This window comes from Epargyreus clarus, unplaced genomic scaffold, assembly GCF_041222505.1.
Source record: "Epargyreus clarus isolate Ecla_fem2 unplaced genomic scaffold, WU_Ecla_fem_2.2 ptg000018l, whole genome shotgun sequence".
NCBI lineage: Eukaryota > Metazoa > Arthropoda > Insecta > Lepidoptera > Hesperiidae > Epargyreus > Epargyreus clarus.
In genome coordinates, this window is record NW_027332226.1 from 16,303,037 (window position 1) to 16,322,500 (window position 19,464).

Consider the following 19,464-nt stretch of genomic DNA (forward strand, 5'->3'; position numbering starts at 1 on the left):
TAAGTACCAACATGACGTAGAAAACTTTTGTAATTTATCAAGTACTGGGGCAGTTCGTAACAAGTGACACGTGAGACGAGACCGTAAGTCAAACGGTCCCGCGCCCATACGCGAGCGGGAACAAAGAGTCCAGAGGAGCGCTAAATGCTGGCATTAGCGGCGTTTCCTGCTCGTCGCGCTTTGTTCGTGGCAGCGGGGTGCGGGCGCGGCGCGCGGGGTGCGGCCGGCAGGTGGCCGCGGCGGGATTACTCACGCGGTAATCCGTTGAGGTTAAGTCTATTAGAGCGGCTCCTAGGAGCGGTCAATTGGGCGCGCGCGTCGCTCCCGACAGGTCGCGATTGTCGCGCAGTGCGAACGAGTCGCGGCACGATGCGCGGGTGGGCGAGTGCGGGGCGGGCGGCGCGCGGCGGGCGGGCGGCGGGCGCGGCGCTGGCGCTGCTGGCCGCCGCAGCCGCCGCGCTGCTGCCGCTGGAGGCCGAGCGCCTGCGCGCTAGCGTCGGCGGGTATGCCGTCATGAACTGCCACCTTGACTTCCCCTTCGGCAACGAGATACCTTACCATCTGCAGTGGGAGAAAGACGTGAGTCTTCGCAACTCCCGCTTTAACTGACACTGACATATTTTGCTAATGCATGCGGATAACGATATAATTAAGATAGACAGTGTTGGTCGATTAAAAGTAATGTGTAGTGATAAATAAGCATCATACGTATAGTTCTTTTTCCGGGTCGGTCAACTGGTATAATTATAAACTTTTAAAGAAAAACAAGCTTCAAACTAATAAGTAATTTTAAGTTGGCAGTACGGTCAAGATCTTGAATCCTTAGATCCCAGCGTTTTTCCTACGCCGGTTTCTTCTGGCCAATCACCTACTAAATACAGCAGTAGTAACAGCTTCATTTGTAGCAGACTATCTCATTTAACTAATTCGTTTTACTATTCTTCTCGTATTTTTGTACACTTTTTCATTATTTTCCACCACACGGTAGACGGTCAGACCACTCCGCACCATCGTAGTTAGGTAGGTACTGGGCTGACGGGCACCTGCCAGAACCACAAACTAATCTGTATTACGACAAGTTGTCGGAAAAAAGGTCGTTGTACATAATACTCGTACCATGAAGACACATAAATTAAAAAAAAGATCATAATGCATTTAAACTTTATTGATTACGATTTATCTTTCTAAACACATTATTGGGGTGTAAAAATCAAATCTTGATTGAGGATCTCATGATCCTAAGATAAGCTTAGATGACGCTGCCAAACAAAAATATCACAGCGTTAGATTAGTTAACTGCTTAATGACGCTAAGTGTACACCAACATTTCTTCAAGAGTTTTTCAAACACGATCTTATAGCACTGACTGTGACAGGTGCCCCTTTTTGCCTCCCCCTAGAATACCCCAGATCCGGGCCAAGCTGATTCATATGCGCGTTATCATGTTGGGAGTTATCCTAAGTCTTCAAGTAGAGCAGCTGTATTAAGCGTTGTTGCATTCCGATTTGAAGAGAAGGGTTGTAAGAGTAGTAATATGTTCTTAGTAAAGGTTGTAATACTTACCTATGGCATTCCAACTTAATTCTTAGGGGTAGTAACGCGTCTGTGACCAACCTCACATAGGACTATAATCTTGTCTGGGGTTGATTACAGATGCTCATGGGGGACAGTAGGCACTTAGTATCGAATTTGAGGGACAGTTGAATATCCAAAACCCCTTGTTTTATATAGTACTTGAGATTTTGCGATATCGGGATTCTTAGGATTTCAGAAAATCTCTGTAGGAATGCGGAATAATGGATTTTGGTTTTCTCTTGGAATTCGTTTTTTGAATTATTTCACTAAAGATATCGAATATAGATTTAAAGTATACCTTTTTTTAAAACCTTTAAAGTACATCTATAAGTATTAAATTGTTCTATGGCTGATTTATGTAACATTCACCATTTTTATGATTCTGTAAATATAGTGAATATTACGGTTAAGGTACCATTATTACCTACACCTATTCTGCAAGAAACCGGGATTTCGTTTCCAGGATAAAAAAGAATCATTTCCATTAAGATATGGATCTGGACCTACTTTTATTGTTCATACGAGACTGTCTATTTTTACCTCTGTCGACAGATAAATTTACGAAAATTACAAATTACTCATAAATTTAATCTGATTTATTAAATCAATTTATTAATATTTAAAAGTCCATAGTCCTTCCGCTAAAAGCATTTTTCCACAGCGAATGATTTAATTAAATGAATGGTTTTCACATTAGTCCAGTCGGCCATGCCGAATGATAATCGGTTACGTGTACGTGATGTTCTGGTTTTTACGCAGTTGTTCTAAATGGTAGCGTAGCATTGATTTTATCGTCGCCGCAATCGTGTGCGGAGCGCTGGCTGGCGCGGCCCGGCGCGCTAACTGCCTTCCTGCTTTATGCCGGAGAATGCATTATCCAGGACGATGGAATGATGTGCGATAAACAAACGTCTGCTTGATAGCCTTACTGCGTATTATTTTTTAACCTGAAAGAGATTATACTTAAATTGTATGTCGTGTGTTTTATGTGAATATGTTACGCGCAAAGCTCCGCGATTTGTGTATGATCTCAGCCATAGAGTATTATTATATACATGTTAATCTCAGCCAATCTCCTAAGTGAAGCTACGTAGGTCTCGGTCGGGAGCTTGATAAAAAACCTTAGCCGATTATTTCTTTAATTAGGGAATTGTTCATTTTAAATATACTTACTAGAGCAGAAATATTTTCGATAAATATTTGGAAACCATATGATAATATCTGACGACAAAAGAGTCTTCCACTACTGCCAACATAAGTTTCTGGTAATTGCTAGAGAGAAGTTTTAATGTTGCTGAGATACTGGCCGCCTCATGAGATATTTAAAAAAAAATAATCACATTCGAAATTTATTCTTCAGTCAGAGCTTTCAAAATTATTAATTTCACAATATACCTATTATAGTCGTCACAATTTAATAGGCCTATTTTGACACATGTCATCGCTAGGGCTCTAAGACATACAAATCGATAACCAAAGAAACCGATTTTTACGACAAATCGATTACAACCCCACATCGTATTGTATAGATCACTTAATATTTTGTATACAGAATAATTATTTAATATTTTTCTAAATCATCTAAATATTTAATAAAAAAGGAGAAAAGAAAATAAATTCTAGTGTAATTTATAAATTTAATCATGTTTACAAGACTAAATTAAGCAGTTTTTTTTTTCGTTTTATCATTCACTAAGAAACAAAGTCTTGGTTATTTTATTGTTGTTATGATGAAAAGGGGATAAATAATTAGTTATTGGTAATTCTAAGGGTGGGTTGCATCATGTAACTTTAACATTTACAGAAGCCTAACCAACCGTCAAATCCATGGTTAAAAAAATAATTAGTTGCACCATTTTAGTTGAGGTTGAAATTACGTCATAACTAATACTTAACTTTAACCGCTCGATTTCGATCGCTTAAAGTTACTGTATTTGTCAACTTCCCTATCTGTCAATTTCGAATAAAACTTGCGGTGCCAGCTACAGAAATGACTTTAATGACAAATCAATTGGTGCAACACAGAATTCTTACATTCCATTGATACCGTCAAAGTTACTGTTATATTTAACTTTAACGCAAACTTTAACCGGGCTTTCGATGCAACCCACCCTAAGTTTCAATTATTTCTTTCGAATGTTTTGAAGTCGCAATATCTACCCGTCACGTGGTCGTAAACTGCCTTTTTTTTGTTTACGAGGGGGAAACCTTCAAAAGGTACCCTATGCCGCGGGGGCAGCACGGGTATATATGTGGGATTCTTACCGCACAACCCCCCCCCCCCCCCTGGCCGTCCTCGGTGCTGCGTAGAGCATTCCGGGATCTCCAACGGAACGCAACCGGAGTCGGCTTGGCGCGTTGCCCCGTCGGGCTCTGTCCAGGTGAGCTTGAAACTCACCACACCATCTGGTGTTCACCACGGTATGCGACCACACATACCGCCGTCCATCCCGGGGTTGCTGGCCGGGCGGTTCGAGCTCCCACTCTTGCCGTCCACAACCCCGGAAGCCCCGTTTTAGTCGCCTCTTACGACAGGCAGGGGATACCGTAGCCCTATTCTGGTCCCGGAACTACAGGGACAGGTCGTAGACTGCCTACTGAAAAGTTAGTTTAAGACATTAATGACATTAGGATGGCGCATGTGTCTGTTTGTGACGACTATAGTTGTTGCACTTCTACCCGCGAAGGTTATAATAATATGTGATACACCTACATAGTTTTCTGAATCACGCAACAAGAAAACTTCGGTAGAATCGTATATGCTTTGACACCGGGGGCACCACCACCATATCTCTTTCTATAAAAATAAATAATAATTAATCAAGTACGTATGTTTTTAATTATAACTTGGAATGAGTTGTTTAATACTTGTACGTACGGACAGGTTGTTCGGGCACTCTGGTTATTGTAATGCATTGAACACTGAACACTGTCCGCCTGGTCGTGACAATTGACCCACATAATGGCCCACGCACCGCGGCCGCCCAGGGCCGCGCCGCACAAAGGGCCGCTGCGTCTGCCACGCTCCTCACCTTCACTTCAGTCATTAAGTGGGTTTCGAGAGCCATTTCATCTAAAACGAGATATGTAGTTCTACAATATAATACCGAATCAAGCCTTCATAATCACCATCACCATCATCAACCCATTACTGTTCCACTGCTGGGCACGGGTCTCTTCTCAGAATTAGGAGAAAGATTAAGCCAAAGTCCACCGCGTCCATTCAGGTGCAGCTTTCCTCACGATATTTTCCTTCTCCGTTTAAGCAAGTGATAATTAACTTTTAATAACTTCTCATAACGCACATAACTTTGAAAAGTTTTTTCAAGCCTTAATTATTAGAAAATCTACTAACTATATAGGTAACATTAATTTATAGAAATATACATGTTTACGCTTTATTCCAATGATCATAATACTTAGCGAAGCCTGATAGATTTGGCTATTTTATGCCTAAATTGTTTAATTTTTTATTTGCATCTTGTCTGCGGTTACAATTAGGTATTTATTGTTCAGCGGTTGATTACTAACGGTAGAAATAAATAACACTTATTTATGGTTATGTGTTAATGTACCACTATAAGTGAGTGGCTGCTTGCCTCAGGAAGAGCCCAAGGGTACTTTGCTTGAGATGTATTATGTGCCTCTTTGTACCTCACTAGGGTAGGTAAGTGTGTGTGTGTGTGTGTGATTAGCGGTCACAATGAGACCCCGAGAGTTGGAACAACTTGGCAATACATAGAAACAAGGAGAGTAGGTACCCATTTGTTGTCATTGCTCGAATTTTCCGTTGACAACCATGTTTTTATTTTACCTAATAAAAACGAGTAATCTGAGTTTTACATTATAGTCGGCCACGGAGAGGAACAAAACGCAATGTATTGGCGCAGATGGACGACGCAAATGTATCATTGTAATAGTATAGAATCGTATACGTAGTGTCGGTACGCCGAAACAACTTCTTGTAGATGCCCATGACACCAAACGGGTCAGTGGACGCACCGGTCTTCTTTATAAATTTGCAATGAAAACCCAAACACTGATTAAAAATATTACATTTCAAAGGAACGGTACGTCGCAAACCTAATTGTTGCACGTAGAATGGATCTTTTACCAACCTTTTAACAAACTGATCAATTCGATGCGATCTGTCCGAGGAGTGCCTACGATGCGAGAGTATATTTCTAGATATCTCAATGTATCTCATAATGTTGAGTATGTTGACTATGGTACTTTTGGTATTAGTTTACATCTCAAAAAATCTGTAAAGGAATCAAATTATATTATTATAATATTGTTAAATTCAAATTTAATTTACTTTCACTAAAATTGTTGTGCATGCTGTATTTGCTTGTTATTAGGTTGTGCACATAGCATAAGACCAGTGTTTTGTAATTATTTATAATACATTTCGTGTAACAATTGTTGGCAAACCTCATTAAATAAATAAATAAATAAATCTCTTGTTGCAACCTAGGAGCCGAAGAGATGCCTTCACAGCGAAACTAGTTAATTATACTTGTAGGTACATTCGTAAATCCACGGGACCACATTAACTTAGCTCTCGTTCCCACTTGCAAATGAGGGCACCGTGGACGGTCAACTGGATAATTGGTGTCTGACGGGCGCTCGGCCGCTCCTCGTCGTAATGGCCTAATGCGAATAATGCGAAGGAATGAAGGAATGACGGCGAGCGGGCGCGCTCCCACGCTCGCGGCCGCCGCGGCCCGCGCGCCAGCGCCGCGGCCAGCGCCGCCGCCGCGCGGCCCTCATCCTTTACGTAATCTCTTTTATCTACACACAACTCATTACATCTATGCAATTCAATTTATTTGTATTGTTTATAACCTTTATACTAATTCCGATCAGGTAGATGTATGTAGTTCAGTGGCGGACCAAGATCGTCGGAGGCCCGGGGCGGAAACTTCAATGCCCCCAAAAGTGTAAAAAGTTTATTTGATTTTACAAAATGACAAATGTGTCATAGAATTATTCGCGTGTGATTCGGTGTGATGGCTTGATGGATTGTTTGGTCTGACGACCTTTTTTAGCAGCTGTGCTTGCAGGCCCCCCAGGATCGGTGGCCCGGGGCGGACCGCCACCTTAAGAAATTCTAAATCGTTCAATAATTAAATTTGCCGCTGCAGAATAGGTATCTGAATATCTTCTTACCTACCCTCTTTTGGCCGATTAAATACGCAAGGGTAGGGGCAGTTATATTCTATGTTTCTTTGTGTAAGTACATAAATCTCCACATACCGTAGGTAGGTACCTACACAAAAAGTAGGTGTCATCATTTACCTGATTAATGGTAATGCAGCGTTGCGCGAGATGGACGCGCGAAAATGACGGGAAGTCGCCGGACTCGGTGACGTCACCCTCCAGCGTGGCCAGCCCGCCGCGCCACGCTCCCCCTCCCTCCAATCCCTAGTGAATCTTTGTCCCAGTCCTCTTGTATCCCATGCTTACGTAAATACGTAGTAGTTAGCTACTAATATAATAATTTCGGGCGGTATAAATAATTTCCATAATTTACCAACAAAGCTAAAAAGTGTTTGAAAAATATGGAAATAATTTTGTTGATTAGCATTTAAGATTTTAAGAAATAACTGTGTTTTGCTTGCAAAGAAAATTTGATTACTTTTCGGTTTCCTTAGGATTTATTTGGCTCTTATACTTGACATACCTTCAGCAACGATTTATGGATGGGGTAGGTCCTTTTGGGCCTTACTAGTCTGGCTTCTGCAAAAAGAGATAAATCTTGTAATTGACTGCATTATAGTCGCAATACTGAAAGATAGTGATTCGTATTGATACCGGTCACGCACCTGCAAAACAAAAATAAATTGGATATAACACAAGTTAAAGGTTGTATTTTACTAATCTAAGTTATTAGTATCGTTTTTTATAGGCACAAATTTAACCACACACGATAAGTAATTGATAATATTTTGACGTTTATCCGGAAGATAGCTAATGCAGAAACATTGAACGATTTGAAATAACAAACGTAATAAAAATAATGAAGAACGTAATATTCTGTATCTGTACCAAGATACAGTAACTTGATCGCTTCTAGTATAATTAACATTTTGTAGCTAATGAGTAGGTACAGCCGCATCTATGTACGTGACCATAAAGTATCACACCTTACACGGGACATCAGTATTTTTCATGAAATACCTATACAGGTAAAAGTTGTTTTCCGAAAAATAATCAAATGACCTTTATTGCGATTAAAATAGAGCAATTTTAATTCAGCTCTAAAAATATCTAATCATTGTCATTATACTCCGAAGGTTGACTTAATAAAATCAGAGCGGATGTCTAAAAAGACGTCTCGTCTAAAACAGAGACTATGGTCATGGTAGTCGCAGTGTCTTCTCACTAAGGATAAACATATTATATGCGATGTGCTGACCGCAGCCTGATCAGGTAAATTAACTCATTGTCACTCGTTTGTTTAAATAAAGGATTTTTCATTTTTTTTTTTTAACTCGAGACTCCTGTGGGAGGCACCTGGTAACCGCCATATTAACAATACGTACATTTATTATCCAGAATGAAGTGACATATGTGTTATGTTTGTGCATGTAGGGCGAGATGATTTTCTCGTGGTACAGCGGTGACGCGGAGCCGCTTCTGGCGGACCGGTGGGGCGGGCGCGTGCGGCGCGTGGGCGGCGGCCGCCCGGCGCTGGGCCGCGGCTCCATCAACGTGAGCGCCGTGCGCGAGACCGACGCCGGCCTCTACCGCTGCCACGTCGCCTTCCCCAACCGCACGCCGCCCTCGCGCAACAACGGCACCTTCTATTACCTCGAAGTCGACGGTAACTACTAACTATGCTACTATCCTACGATGTATATTTACCTAATGAGTTAAATGCTAATCGCACACTATCGTTCGCATTTTCCAACAGGAGGTAATCTGATCGTTACTCCGCCGATGAACGCGACGGTGCTGGAGGGCGAGCGTGCGGAGCTGGAGTGCTCGCCGAAGAGCGCGGAGTGGGCGGTGCAGTGGTACAAGGAGGGTGCGCCGCTGGAGACGCTGCCGGAGCTGGCGGGCCGCAGCGAGCGCGCGCGGAACGGTTCGCTCGTGCTGCGCCGCGCCGCCAGCACCGACCTCGGCCAGTACGAGTGCCGCGTCAGCGCCCCCGACGGCCAGCAGCAGAGCGCCGGCGCCTATCTCGACGTGCAATGTCAGTGTGCTCCCATTAAACACGCATAGAGGTCATATTGTTAGATAACGGAAAATAACAATCCAATTAAATGTTACATTTAAAAACCTCATTGACTGAGAGACTTAGACTAGAGCTTCATTCTTTTTAGAAGCCCGCCTTGAAAGAAGAACATAGGGTATTAATTTTATTAAATTGTGTATATCATTTCAGATAAAGCAAAAGTAGTTTACTCCCCGAAGGAGCGTTATCTCCCGTACGGCAAGCCGGCCAGCCTGGATTGCCACTTTAGTGCCAACCCGCCACTCACCAACCTGCGTTGGGAGAAGGACGGTTTCCTGTTCGATCCCTACAACGTCCCCGGAGTCTTCTACAGCCGGAATGGCAGTCTACTTTTCAATCGGGTACATACTAAAATAAGTGGACTTTTAAGTGCCCTGATAAAATTTATTTATTCAGTAAATTATTACGGATTCAAGCTAGTAAGTAGAAGTTCAGAACAAAATATTAAAGTGTGTTTCTTGGTGGGTCGCCAGGTGGACGAATCCCACGAGGGGCAGTACTCTTGCACGCCGTACAACGCGCTGGGCTCGGAGGGCGCGTCGGGCCCGGTGCGCGTGCGCGTGCAGCGGCCGCCCGCGCTGGCCGCGCGCCCGCAGCCGCTGTACCTGGCGCGCCTCGGCGCCGCGCTCGCGCTGCCCTGCGCGCCCGCGCCCGACCCGCTGCGTGCGCCGCCCAACGTGCGATGGGCCAAGGTACGATTCCACCGCCCGCCGCCTAGCGACGTCCTTGTTAATCATTCTTTTAACCCTCGCAAGGTTGACCGCAACGATATATGTTCCCGTTTGCAGAAGGATGGAACTGAGTTGCCGGAGGGCCGCTATGCGTTGGAGGGAGGCAACCTGACGATCACCGACGTGGCCGAGGAGGACCGCGGCGTGTACGTGTGCACGATCACCAATGAAGCCGATACCGTCACCGTTGAAACTGAACTTCTAATTGAAAACGTGCCACCCAGAGCTCCTTATAATCTTACGGCCGTGCCCTCCCGTGATTCCATACATCTATCCTGGGTACCCGGTAAGTCATCACTTAATTACTTTCTATCACTGAACTACTAGAATTTCGAAGAAAAAATCTACAAAGAAATTTTCAATTTTATCGGCACCAACCCGTTTCTAAATCTCTGCTGGGAACAGGTCAAATTGAAAAGAGAAAAGTTTGCCACGAACTTATTGGTAGAGTTAATGCAGTTTTGAAAACTTTATGAATATGTATATCAACGTCTTCTCAAAATGTTTTGTTCCACTGTAAATATAAGCGGCAATTAGTTAATTAGCGGCGTATGATACGTCCATAGTTTCGACAAAATCGAAGGAAAACTACTTATGCCTACTCTGTCTCCTTCGTCGCAGCCTCACTGCGTACTATGTCTAGTCGCTACTCATGTTGATGAATAAATGACGTGTAGGTAAGTAGTTAAATGAGAGGATTTAAAGATAAGAGTATAATTGAATCTGATCATAAAAAGAGTTCAACATAATTATAAAAAAAATCAGAACATAAACAACACAACGTTAAGTATAATACATACATGGGTACTAGGCAGTTCTTTCCCGTCCCTGTAGTTTCGGGAGTAGAATAGGACTACGGTAGGTCCTGCCTGTCGTAAGAGGCGACTAAACGGGGGCTTCCGGGGTTGCGGGTGGCAAGAGTGGGAGCTCGAACCGCCCGTCGGCGACCCCGGGAAGGACGGCTGTATGTGTGGTCGCATACCGTCGTACACAGCAGACAGTGTGTACGAGAGGACTCTGGTTGCGGCGCCGAGGACGGTTACGGGGGGGTTTTAGTGCGGTAAAAGTCCCACATAACCAGGCGTCACTCCCATGGCGTCGGGTACCTTTTGAAGGTTCCCCCTCGTAAAAAAAAGGCAGTTCTTTCCAGCCTCCTGAGCATTTAGTTAAAGCCTTTACACTCTATTTGTTCAACACATATTACGTAGGAAACAATGCCCTTTTTGTTCGATTGCCTTGATTGTAACATTAAAAAGTATTTTTCTAAAAAGTATTCCCTTGTGATTATTTTATTTCCAATGGATGTGATCTGGATCGTTTAGTGTGTGTGAGCGCGCAGGTCACAGCGGAGTGGAGGTGGACTACAACGTGTGGTACCGCGAGCGCGCCGTGAGCGAGTGGCGCACCATGAAGATCCTGTCGCGCGGCGTGACGCACGCCACGCTGGAGGGGCTGCGGCCCGCCACGCGCTACGAGCTGCGGGTGCTCTCGCAGGACCACATCGGCGATGGCCTATTCAGCAAACCCATCTTCGTGACCACGCTCGGTACGCCCGCTTTACTCCTAGCTCCTTCAAATCGGCAGCCAATACCTACTGTCTGCTTAAGAGTCTATTGTTTATTGATTTCTATAATTAAAAGTTTTGCGCAAACCATCACAATATTTAAGTAAATTACTTTTTCTTGTGTTTCACCTCTCGTTAGTCAATTGTTATGCTGTGGCAAGCCAGACTGGAACACATAATACTTTATAAGATTGAAGGAAACAAGTCCGTGGTCTTCCTGATGTTAAGTGGCTATTAACGACAACGTCCACAGACAAACAATTCTACATAGAACAGGGTAACGATTCTATCGTAGTCTCAATAAGTAAGTTGGCTAGCATCCACATTCTCTCTATGAAACGTAACAACGGCAGCGCGCTAAAATAAGTGTGGCAATAAAATCTCCGTGGCCGAACATATATTGAAATTTGCTCGGTTTCTAGATCCAGAAATAGAAGAGTCCGAGGGCGCGACTGCTTTTGCTGCGGCAACGACGGAGACGGTGGCGACGGGTGATCCCGGCGACCTCGGCGAGCTGGAGGTGACCGTGCGCCTGCTGGAGGAGGGCGCGCTGGTGCGCTGGCGGGCGGCGGGCGCGGAGGCCGGCGCGGCGGACGGCGCGCGCTGCGCTGTGCGCTGGTACCGCGACGCCGCGCCCGCGCCGCAGCTGCTCTCCACCGCACACACACACCACGACTATATACTCGGTATCAAATACGTTCACTTCTTCCGTCATAAAATATGCAAAGACATTCAAGTAGATAGAGTTATCAACAATAGTCACAGGAGCGGATTAAGGGGGGCCGGAACGGGTGGTGTGCCCCCGATCCCCCCGAGCCCCCGATCCTAGTAGGCCAGCGTAATACAACAACCAAGATGACATTGATACAACAGAATTCATCATGAATAATTTCAGTTAATCTTAAGATTTACCGGACTTCGGGCTTTTACAATATTTTTTTACTTTGACTAACTTGACCTTGCTATTATATATAAACAGCCGTATAAAGTGATTAATTTATCACATTGTCTGGACAAATTAGTTATTATACATAATAACTGTCATTGTGTATAATACCTATTTGATAACTTTGACAGTAACATATAAATCAGTGAAAAAAAAGGTCACCGGAATTATACGGCGAATAAGTCACACATTTGTAATTTTGTAAAACCAAATAAACTTTTTACACCGGGGCCTGGAGCGGAAAGTTGAATGGAAGCCCATTCAACTTTCCGCCCTGGTTCTCCGACGACCTTGATCCGCCAGTAGTTACAGAGCATCCAAAATATAAACAAAAAATTGGAGTTTATTTTCAGAGCTATTTTAATATGAAAGCAGAAATAAGGAGAGAACATGGAGAGAACAGCCAACGATCTTATCAGTCAGGAATTCCACGGTGTCTCTCGTCTGTTGTGTTTGTTTTAATATATGTAAATAACCATAAATCCTTCATAATGTTTTAACCTAAAAAAATCTATAAAACATATTTAAAAAATGCCTGGTTTGGAGACCGAGATCGTACAATTACGTTCAATAAACACTATACATGATCTTGCATGATCTCGAGAAACGAATTAAGAAAACATGTTTCGTTGCAAGCCAATTTGATACAAGTCTACATATGTCGATCTATGCACAAAATAAGGCAATGACCTTCGTACAGTATATAACCCTATATTTTATTAGTTGCCCGCCATTATGTGCAGTGGGTGGCGTGGAGGAGGGCGAGCGGTACTGGGCGCGCGTGCAGTGCGGCGCGGCGGCGGGCGGCGCGGCGGTGCAGGTGCCGCAGTACGCGCGGCTGCGCGGCGTCGCCATCGGCGCGGCCGTGGGCGCGCTGCTGCTGGCCGCGCTGGCCGCCGCGCTGCTGCTGGCGCGCCGCCGCCTGCCGCGCCGCCAGCGCAACGACAAGCGCGCGCGCTAATCCCCACCGGACACTTAGTGACTTGAACGGTGTCGCCGATTACATGCAGATCATCCGTAGCTTAATATTGTCGAAGCGGTCGTCGGTGATCACAGATATGACGGTTATTCCAATGTTGTTGTTGGCTTAAGTTTCGAAAGTTGTTAGAAAATGAATGCATATTTTTGTAAATGTTGTAATTTATTAAATTATTTTATATAAACACTTTGTTTTAATATTTTAATAATTATATAAAGTTGGTAAACCTACACGAATACATGTGGACGACAATATATACATATAGTTGGGCATATACAGGAGCAGGGAGAAAAGAAATAAAGAAAAAATACTTTATTCAGGAAAATTGCAACACACAGTACAATTATTGCAAATAGACAAAATAAATAAACAAACTGTATTTATATAAAACTAATTAATAATAAATAAGACAATCAAACATTTCAAGAGTAAAACAAAACAATACATAACTAAACTTGTTTTTAAGGGTTCCGTACGAAAATCGTAAAACGGTGCGTAAATCTCATTCGTATGTCAGTCCGTCCGTCTGTCACAGCCACTTAGGTCCGAAACTACCGGACCAAATGAGTTGAAATTTAGTACTAATTTGCCTACTTTAACCCAAAGGAAAGGCCTTAACTCATTCAGATGCAGATCCCCTGAGGGCTGATAAACCCGTGTCCGAAAGATGAAGGCATAATGCAATCAACTAAATTTGGAATTGGGGGTGAGATTTTGGGGGCAAAATGGAAAATTAAAAAAAAGGTTGCCAAACGGCATCGTGTGGCATATCAAATGAAAGGTGATGTAGTGCAGATTAAAAAAAAACCCTGAAAAGAAGACGTAAAATGACCGTACCACCCCCCCCCCCCCTGAACTCATGAATGAATTTGAAAAAAATACAAAATTCTTTATACGAAAACCTGTGAGAAGTCTGTGGTCTTAAAAGAAAAAAAAAATTAACAAAAACGTAAAACCGACTCCTATGTCACTACAAAGAAAAAAATAATATATATAAATGTTGGTTTAGTACATATTTCTGAAGTTGGTGCTCAATATATTTCATTTGATAACGGCGTAAACAGCGTGTCCAATATGAGCGTAAGGTCTGAATTCATACCGATTGGACACACCCGCTCGCAGGGCGCTACCGCGCCCTTCTCGCTCAGTTTTACTTTGTCTTATATGTTCCAACCTAACCTAACCAATTCAATACGAAACACTATAGGCGAAGCTATATGAGATACTATATTATTGGCTAGATTAGGTTGGAACAGAAAACTAAAATAAATCAAACTAGGTGGTAAAACTCTGCGAGTGAGTCGGTCCAATTTACCTTAAATTAATAGTTAAGAAAAACTACAACGTATTCATTAATCATATTTTATATTTGTAAGAAGTAATTGTCAAGTTGAAGAGTTGAGGTCATTTATTTCATTACATGTACCTGGTTAGGACCTGTAAAATATGTGTGAAAGCACTAAATGGCTTATTCATGTGGTTTAGGCTGGAGGTACCTCTGCATCATCAGATCTAAGGAGTTGATGGACAAATTTTTCATAATATGTCTCTGTCTACCAACTTCATTACGACAAATGTCTATTCTATATACTTTACATGGGAGGCACATCTGCATCATCAGCATTGAAGAATTGAAGGTCATATCTTCATCATATGTCTCTACTCAAAGACCTTATCATATATTCATAAGCTCCAAATGCCTAACTTGTATGGTTGAGGCAGGAGGCACTTCTGCATTATCAGGGTTGAAGAGTTGAAGGCCAAATTTTACATCATATATCTTTACCTATCAACCTTATTGAATATTCATAAGCATGAAATGCCTAACTTGTATGGTTGAGGCAGGAGGCACCTCTGCATTATCAAAGTTAAAGAGTAGAAGGTCAAATTTTCCATCATATCATGTTAACCTAGATACTCAATGTTCATTTAAGTCTCATGAGAATTGAGTGGGCAGAAGGTAAGTTGTCATAAAATATGTAAAAAGCAGGGGTAGTGATGATGAGTTCCACCCCATAACTTAAATTCTAATTATCAGAGCATACTAATGTTAAGGTAGGAAAGTTCGGTTCTGTTAAGGTAGGAAACACCCTTTCATATGAAAACAGAAAATTGAAATTGGTTAAGAAATACTCGACTTATTCAAGTTTATATGAAATCGGGTTTTTCCAATTTTCCGGGAAAACTGGCAGAAATTTTCAATTTTTCTTCGAAATGGGACCCCCTGTGAAACTAGCCACATACAAAGGTGTATGAATCATATCGATCGGACGCGGCGTCAAGAAAAAAGCGCAGAAGAAACAAAAAAAAAACATACTTTTTTACATACTTTTTTACATTGGTTGGTTGGTTGGTTGGTTGGTTGGTTGGTTGGTTGGTTGGTTGGTTGGTGTTGGTTGGTTGGTTGGTTGGTTGGTTGGTTGGTTGGTTGGTTGGTTGGTTGGTTGGTTGGTTGGTTGGTTGGTTGGTTGGTTGGTTGGTTGGTTGGTTGGTTGGTTGGTTGGTTGGTTGGTTGGTTGGTTGGTTGGTTGGTTGGTTGGTTGGTTGGTTGGTTGGTTGGTTGGTTGGTTGGTTGGTTGGTTGGTTGGTTGGTTGGTTGGTTGGTTGGTTGGTTGGTTGGTTGGTTGGTTGGTTGGTTGGTTGGTTGGTTGGTTGGTTGGTTGGTTGGTTGGTTGGTTGGTTGGTTGGTTGGTTGGTTGGTTGGTTGGTTGGTTGGTTGGTTGGTTGGTTGGTTGGTTGGTTGGTTGGTTGGTTGGTTGGTTGGTTGGTTGGTTGGTTGGTTGGTTGGTTGGTTGGTTGGTTGGTTGGTTGGTTGGTTGGTTGGTTGGTTGGTTGGTTGGTTGGTTGGTTGGTTGGTTGGTTGGTTGGTTGGTTGGTTGGTTGGTTGGTTGGTTGGTTGGTTGGTTGGTTGGTTGGTTGGTTGGTTGGTTGGTTGGTTGGTTGGTTGGTTGGTTGGTTGGTTGGTTGGTTGGTTGGTTGGTTGGTTGGTTGGTTGGTTGGTTGGTTGGTTGGTTGGTTGGTTGGTTGGTTGGTTGGTTGGTTGGTTGGTTGGTTGGTTGGTTGGTTGGTTGGTTGGTTGGTTGGTTGGTTGGTTGGTTGGTTGGTTGGTTGGTTGGTTGGTTGGTTGGTTGGTTGGTTGGTTGGTTGGTTGGTTGGTTGGTTGGTTGGTTGGTTGGTTGGTTGGTTGGTTGGTTGGTTGGTTGGTTGGTTGGTTGGTTGGTTGGTTGGTTGGTTGGTTGGTTGGTTGGTTGGTTGGTTGGTTGGTTGGTTGGTTGGTTGGTTGGTTGGTTGGTTGGTTGGTTGGTTGGTTGGTTGGTTGGTTGGTTGGTTGGTTGGTTGGTTGGTTGGTTGGTTGGTTGGTTGGTTGGTTGGTTGGTTGGTTGGTTGGTTGGTTGGTTGGTTGGTTGGTTGGTTGGTTGGTTGGTTGGTTGGTTGGTTGGTTGGTTGGTTGGTTGGTTGGTTGGTTGGTTGGTTGGTTGGTTGGTTGGTTGGTTGGTTGGTTGGTTGGTTGGTTGGTTGGTTGGTTGGTTGGTTGGTTGGTTGGTTGGTTGGTTGGTTGGTTGGTTGGTTGGTTGGTTGGTTGGTTGGTTGGTTGGTTGGTTGGTTGGTTGGTTGGTTGGTTGGTTGGTTGGTTGGTTGGTTGGTTGGTTGGTTGGTTGGTTGGTTGGTTGGTTGGTTGGTTGGTTGGTTGGTTGGTTGGTTGGTTGGTTGGTTGGTTGGTTGGTTGGTTGGTTGGTTGGTTGGTTGGTTGGTTGGTTGGTTGGTTGGTTGGTTGGTTGGTTGGTTGGTTGGTTGGTTGGTTGGTTGGTTGGTTGGTTGGTTGGTTGGTTGGTTGGTTGGTTGGTTGGTTGGTTGGTTGGTTGGTTGGTTGGTTGGTTGGTTGGTTGGTTGGTTGGTTGGTTGGTTGGTTGGTTGGTTGGTTGGTTGGTTGGTTGGTTGGTTGGTTGGTTGGTTGGTTGGTTGGTTGGTTGGTTGGTTGGTTGGTTGGTTGGTTGGTTGGTTGGTTGGTTGGTTGGTTGGTTGGTTGGTTGGTTGGTTGGTTGGTTGGTTGGTTGGTTGGTTGGTTGGTTGGTTGGTTGGTTGGTTGGTTGGTTGGTTGGTTGGTTGGTTGGTTGGTTGGTTGGTTGGTTGGTTGGTTGGTTGGTTGGTTGGTTGGTTGGTTGGTTGGTTGGTTGGTTGGTTGGTTGGTTGGTTGGTTGGTTGGTTGGTTGGTTGGTTGGTTGGTTGGTTGGTTGGTTGGTTGGTTGGTTGGTTGGTTGGTTGGTTGGTTGGTTGGTTGGTTGGTTGGTTGGTTGGTTGGTTGGTTGGTTGGTTGGTTGGTTGGTTGGTTGGTTGGTTGGTTGGTTGGTTGGTTGGTTGGTTGGTTGGTTGGTTGGTTGGTTGGTTGGTTGGTTGGTTGGTTGGTTGGTTGGTTGGTTGGTTGGTTGGTTGGTTGGTTGGTTGGTTGGTTGGTTGGTTGGTTGGTTGGTTGGTTGGTTGGTTGGTTGGTTGGTTGGTTGGTTGGTTGGTTGGTTGGTTGGTTGGTTGGTTGGTTGGTTGGTTGGTTGGTTGGTTGGTTGGTTGGTTGGTTGGTTGGTTGGTTGGTTGGTTGGTTGGTTGGTTGGTTGGTTGGTTGGTTGGTTGGTTGGTTGGTTGGTTGGTTGGTTGGTTGGTTGGTTGGTTGGTTGGTTGGTTGGTTGGTTGGTTGGTTGGTTGGTTGGTTGGTTGGTTGGTTGGTTGGTTGGTTGGTTGGTTGGTTGGTTGGTTGGTTGGTTGGTTGGTTGGTTGGTTGGTTGGTTGGTTGGTTGGTTGGTTGGTTGGTTGGTTGGTTGGTTGGTTGGTTGGTTGGTTGGTTGGTTGGTTGGTTGGTTGGTTGGTTGGTTGGTTGGTTGGTTGGTTGGTTGGTTGGTTGGTTGGTTGGTTGGTTGGTTGGTTGGTTGGTTGGTTGGTTGGTTGGTTGGTTGGTTGGTTGGTTGGTTGGTTGGTTGGTTGGTTGGTTGGTTGGTTGGTTGGTTGGTTGGTTGGTTGGTTGGTTGGTTGGTTGGTTGGTTGGTTGGTTGGTTGGTTGGTTGGTTGGTTGGTTGGTTGGTTGGTTGGTTGGTTGGTTGGTTGGTTGGTTGGTTGGTTGGTTGGTTGGTTGGTTGGTTGGTTGGTTGGTTGGTTGGTTGGTTGGTTGGTTGGTTGGTTGGTTGGTTGGTTGGTTGGTTGGTTGGTTGGTTGGTTGGTTGGTTGGTTGGTTGGTTGGTTGGTTGGTTGGTTGGTTGGTTGGTTGGTTGGTTGGTTGGTTGGTTGGTTGGTTGGTTGGTTGGTTGGTTGGTTGGTTGGTTGGTTGGTTGGTTGGTTGGTTGGTTGGTTGGTTGGTTGGTTGGTTGGTTGGTTGGTTGGTTGGTTGGTTGGTTGGTTGGTTGGTTGGTTGGTTGGTTGGTTGGTTGGTTGGTTGGTTGGTTGGTTGGTTGGTTGGTTGGTTGGTTGGTTGGTTGGTTGGTTGGTTGGTTGGTTGGTTGGTTGGTTGGTTGGTTGGTTGGTTGGTTGGTTGGTTGGTTGGTTGGTTGGTTGGTTGGTTGGTTGGTTGGTTGGTTGGTTGGTTGGTTGGTTGGTTGGTTGGTTGGTTGGTTGGTTGGTTGGTTGGTTGGTTGGTTGGTTGGTTGGTTGGTTGGTTGGTTGGTTGGTTGGTTGGTTGGTTGGTTGGTTGGTTGGTTGGTTGGTTGGTTGGTTGGTTGGTTGGTTGGTTGGTTGGTTGGTTGGTTGGTTGGTTGGTTGGTTGGTTGGTTGGTTGGTTGGTTGGTTGGTTGGTTGGTTGGTTGGTTGGTTGGTTGGTTGGTTGGTTGGTTGGTTGGTTGGTTGGTTGGTTGGTTGGTTGGTTGGTTGGTTGGTTGGTTGGTTGGTTGGTTGGTTGGTTGGTTGGTTGGTTGGTTGGTTGGTTGGTTGGTTGGTTGGTTGGTTGGTTGGTTGGTTGGTTGGTTGGTTGGTTGGTTGGTTGGTTGGTTGGTTGGTTGGTTGGTTGGTTGGTTGGTTGGTTGGTTGGTTGGTTGGTTGGTTGGTTGGTTGGTTGGTTGGTTGGTTGGTTGGTTGGTTGGTTGGTTGGTTGGTTGGTTGGTTGGTTGGTTGGTTGGTTGGTTGGTTGGTTGGTTGGTTGGTTGGTTGGTTGGTTGGTTGGTTGGTTGGTTGGTTGGTTGGTTGGTTGGTTGGTTGGTTGGTTGGTTGGTTGGTTGGTTGGTTGGTTGGTTGGTTGGTTGGTTGGTTGGTTGGTTGGTTGGTTGGTTGGTTGGTTGGTTGGTTGGTTGGTTGGTTGGTTGGTTGGTTGGTTGGTTGGTTGGTTGGTTGGTTGGTTGGTTGGTTGGTTGGTTGGTTGGTTGGTTGGTTGGTTGGTTGGTTGGTTGGTTGGTTGGTTGGTTGGTTGGTTGGTTGGTTGGTTGGTTGGTTGGTTGGTTGGTTGGTTGGTTGGTT

The 19,464-nt window shown here is 44.3% G+C and overlaps 1 protein-coding gene across 2 annotated transcripts; it reads left to right on the forward strand.

Annotated features, from left to right (window-relative positions):
• Positions 1 to 129: 129 nt before the first annotated feature.
• Positions 130 to 13,222, forward strand: bdl (borderless). 2 transcript variants are annotated; one of them, XM_073082794.1, is made up of 9 exons: positions 130 to 579; positions 8,173 to 8,404; positions 8,495 to 8,776; positions 8,969 to 9,159; positions 9,292 to 9,510; positions 9,607 to 9,835; positions 10,889 to 11,095; positions 11,536 to 11,799; positions 12,803 to 13,222. In XM_073082794.1, exons 1-9 carry the CDS (start codon positions 145 to 147, stop codon positions 13,018 to 13,020), a joined length of 2,277 nt encoding a protein of 758 aa, XP_072938895.1. In that variant the 5' UTR covers positions 130 to 144; the 3' UTR covers positions 13,021 to 13,222. The 2 variants fall into 2 exon arrangements, with proteins under 2 accessions (XP_072938895.1, XP_072938896.1); XM_073082795.1 differs by lacking the exon at positions 130 to 579 and adding an exon at positions 7,148 to 8,010.
• The last annotated feature ends 6,242 nt before the right edge of the window (positions 13,223 to 19,464 follow it).

Excerpts from the sequence above, each read along its gene's own strand:
- bdl (XM_073082794.1), top strand. The coding sequence starts at position 145 with ATGCTGGCATTAGCGGCGTTTCCTGCTCGTCGCGCTTTGTTCGTGGCA. Across the intron at positions 9,836-10,888 it reads ACATCTATCCTGGGTACCCG|GTCACAGCGGAGTGGAGGTG; the intron begins GTAAGTCATCAC and ends GTGAGCGCGCAG. Across the intron at positions 11,800-12,802 it reads ACACCACGACTATATACTCG|TGGGTGGCGTGGAGGAGGGC; the intron begins GTATCAAATACG and ends CATTATGTGCAG.